This window comes from Orycteropus afer, unplaced genomic scaffold (assembly GCF_000298275.1).
Source record: "Orycteropus afer afer isolate SDZICR_OR568_19922 unplaced genomic scaffold, OryAfe1.0 scaffold00741, whole genome shotgun sequence".
Classification (NCBI taxonomy): Eukaryota; Metazoa; Chordata; class Mammalia; order Tubulidentata; family Orycteropodidae; genus Orycteropus; species Orycteropus afer.
The window spans coordinates 74,978-77,472 of NW_006922328.1; the positions used below are offsets into that span (position 1 = coordinate 74,978).

A 2,495-nucleotide genomic window follows, 5' to 3' on the forward strand; every position below is an offset into this window, starting at 1 on the left:
CAATCTTCACAGAAGCAAAGCCCAAACCACACCCACTGCCCTGGAGTCCATTCTGACTCACAGCGCCCCTAGAGGACAGAGTGGAACTGCCCCACAGGGTTTCCAAGGCTGTCAATCTTCACAGAAGCAAAGCCCAAACCACACCCAGTGTCCTTGAGTGGATTCCTACTAACAGCGCCCCTAGAGGACAGAGTGGAACTGCCCTATAAGGTTTCTAAGACTGTCACCTTTATGAAAGAAGACTGTCACATCTTTCTTCCATGGAGTGACTGGTGGGTTCGAAACCCTGACCTTCTGGTTAGCAGCTGAGCGCTGTAACCACTGTGCAGCCAGGGCTCCTGGGGGATACTGAGGAGGTAGGATTGCAGGCTTTGACAAGTAACTCAACATGGTATCTCCCATGAAGGTTCCCAGGCAGAGAAAGAAGTTGATGGTCTCTGGGTTGAGCTTTGTAAAGGATGAAGCCCCTCTTTCAGATGAAATTAAGGTCCCTCGTCATGTCGAGGGCTAGATGCCACATTGACTAACTACTTTCTGTTTGCTGATCCCTGACTCCATGAGATCAGATACAAAATGTCCCCCATTCCTAAGCTTCCTTTTTGGGAGTCGGGTTGTGTGTCGGAACACCCACAGTCCAGCTGTCTGCTTGGAGAACTCCCACGCCCACTGCCAGTATGCTCTATGTGTGGCGTAAAAATCCATTCGTGCCTCTGTCGGCGTGTTTGTGGTCTACTCCAGAGAAGGCAGGAGTCTCTGAGTGGTGCTAACGGTTCACGCTTTCAGCCGCTAACCAAAAGCTTGGAGGTTTGAGTCCACCCTCGGACAGATGGCCTGGCCGTTCATGGAGAAATCAGCCACTAGAAGCCCTGTGGGGTACAGTTCTTTCCTGATGCACAAGGAGGTGCCAGGAGCCAGAATCAACTCAATGGCAGGTGGTTTCCTGAATGAGGCACCAAGGGTGGGGGAGAGCAAGGGGGTGTCAGGGTGGCCCACGATGACTTCATTCTCCGATGGTGGAAAGCCCCTGGAGCTCATACTGGATTCCAGGGACAGAAACCCTCTTTGTCCGTCCCCTGAGGGGACGTCCGTGAAGAGCACACCAGGCCAAGCTGGCTGGCCCTGCACCACCTCCCCAGGCCGCCATGTTTCCCAGGACTGAGGCAGACTTCTTGTATCCTTGCTTTCAGGACCAGGTGGACACACTGACCTTCCAGAGCCAGTCTCTGCGGGACAGAGCCCGACGGTTTGAGGAGGCTTTGAGGAAAAACACGGAAGAGCAGTTGGAGGTAGCCGACCGCTGTCCAGATCCCCCGGGCCCCAGCTGTCCGTAATGAGTCACACTTCTGTTCAACCTTATACCAGCGAAGCCACATGGCTCCCCCACAGTCCCTCAGAGAAAAGGTCTCCTGGTGACCACCGCAGAAGTGACAGTTGCTCCTGACCTCCCAGGGGCTTTCATTTTGATTTTAAAAATTTTTATTGTGATTTGGGTGAAAGTTCACAGAACAAAGTCATCTTCCATACAGCAGTTCATACACATTTTGTTTCATGACATTGACTGCAATTCCCCACAGTGCAACACCTCTCTTCCCACTTCCTCCCGGTAGTTACCTCTTCCTTGTGTCCTTCTTTCCTATGCATTCCTGCCCCCTCCCAGCGGCTTTTAAACAATCCCTGTCAGCATGTCTCCCCCGAGGCCAGTGAGAGCTGTGGGCTTCTCCATCTAGGAGTTGTTCTTGCCAAATTCCACACCCCAGCCCAGCCAAGAAAGGAGCCCTGTGGCCCAGCAGTTAAGAGCTGGCCTGCTAACTGAGAGGTTGGTGGTTCGAGTCTAGCCAGTGGCTTCCTGGGAGAAAGACCTGGCTATCTGGTCCTGTAACGATTGCAGCCTAGGAAACCCAACGGGCCAGTTACACTCCATCATGTGGGGTCATGATGAGTCCGAATTGACACGACAGCACCCAACAACGCAGCAGCTCCACCAGCATCCTTGGCCTCCTGCGTGGCTGGGCCTCTCCACCGCGGCCAGGACCCCCACCACCCTCGGTCCCACTCTGTCCTGCAGCTGGAACATAGCGAGACACTACCCAGAGCACTGAGCTTGTAGGTGGAGGGGAATTTTTTCCAGAAAAGCTGGCAAAACTGCCCTCTAAGGTAGGATTGTAAAACCCGTGACCCCCAGGTAAATCTGAATTAGAGAGAAAGGGACTTTTTAGTTATCAACAGATGATTGATTGATTGATAGATGACAGATTGATAGGTGATAGACTGAATGATCAGTACTCAAACTCACTGCCGTTGAGTCAGACCCGACTCATAGCGACCCCTCCTTGGGTCTCCAAGGCTGTCAGTCTTCACAGAAGCAAAGCCCAAACCACACCCACTGCTGTGGAGTTGATTCTGACCCACAGCGCCCCTAGAGGACAGAGTGGAACTGCCCCCAGAGGGTCTCCAAGGCTGTCAGTCTTCACAGAAGCAAAGCCCAAACCACACCC

The 2,495-nt window shown here is 53.1% G+C and overlaps 1 protein-coding gene across 1 annotated transcript in view; it reads left to right on the plus strand.

The window, feature by feature from the left end:
- The window catches only part of LOC103211434 (microtubule associated scaffold protein 2), a gene marked incomplete at its 5' end in the record, with an annotated part of 84,336 nt that overhangs the window by 74,208 nt on the left and 7,633 nt on the right, over nucleotides 1-2,495 (plus strand). The window contains one exon of the mRNA XM_007957378.1: nucleotides 1,188-1,286. Within this exon, the coding sequence (XP_007955569.1) occupies nucleotides 1,188-1,286 (99 nt within the window). The remainder of the gene's footprint in view (nucleotides 1-1,187; nucleotides 1,287-2,495) is intronic.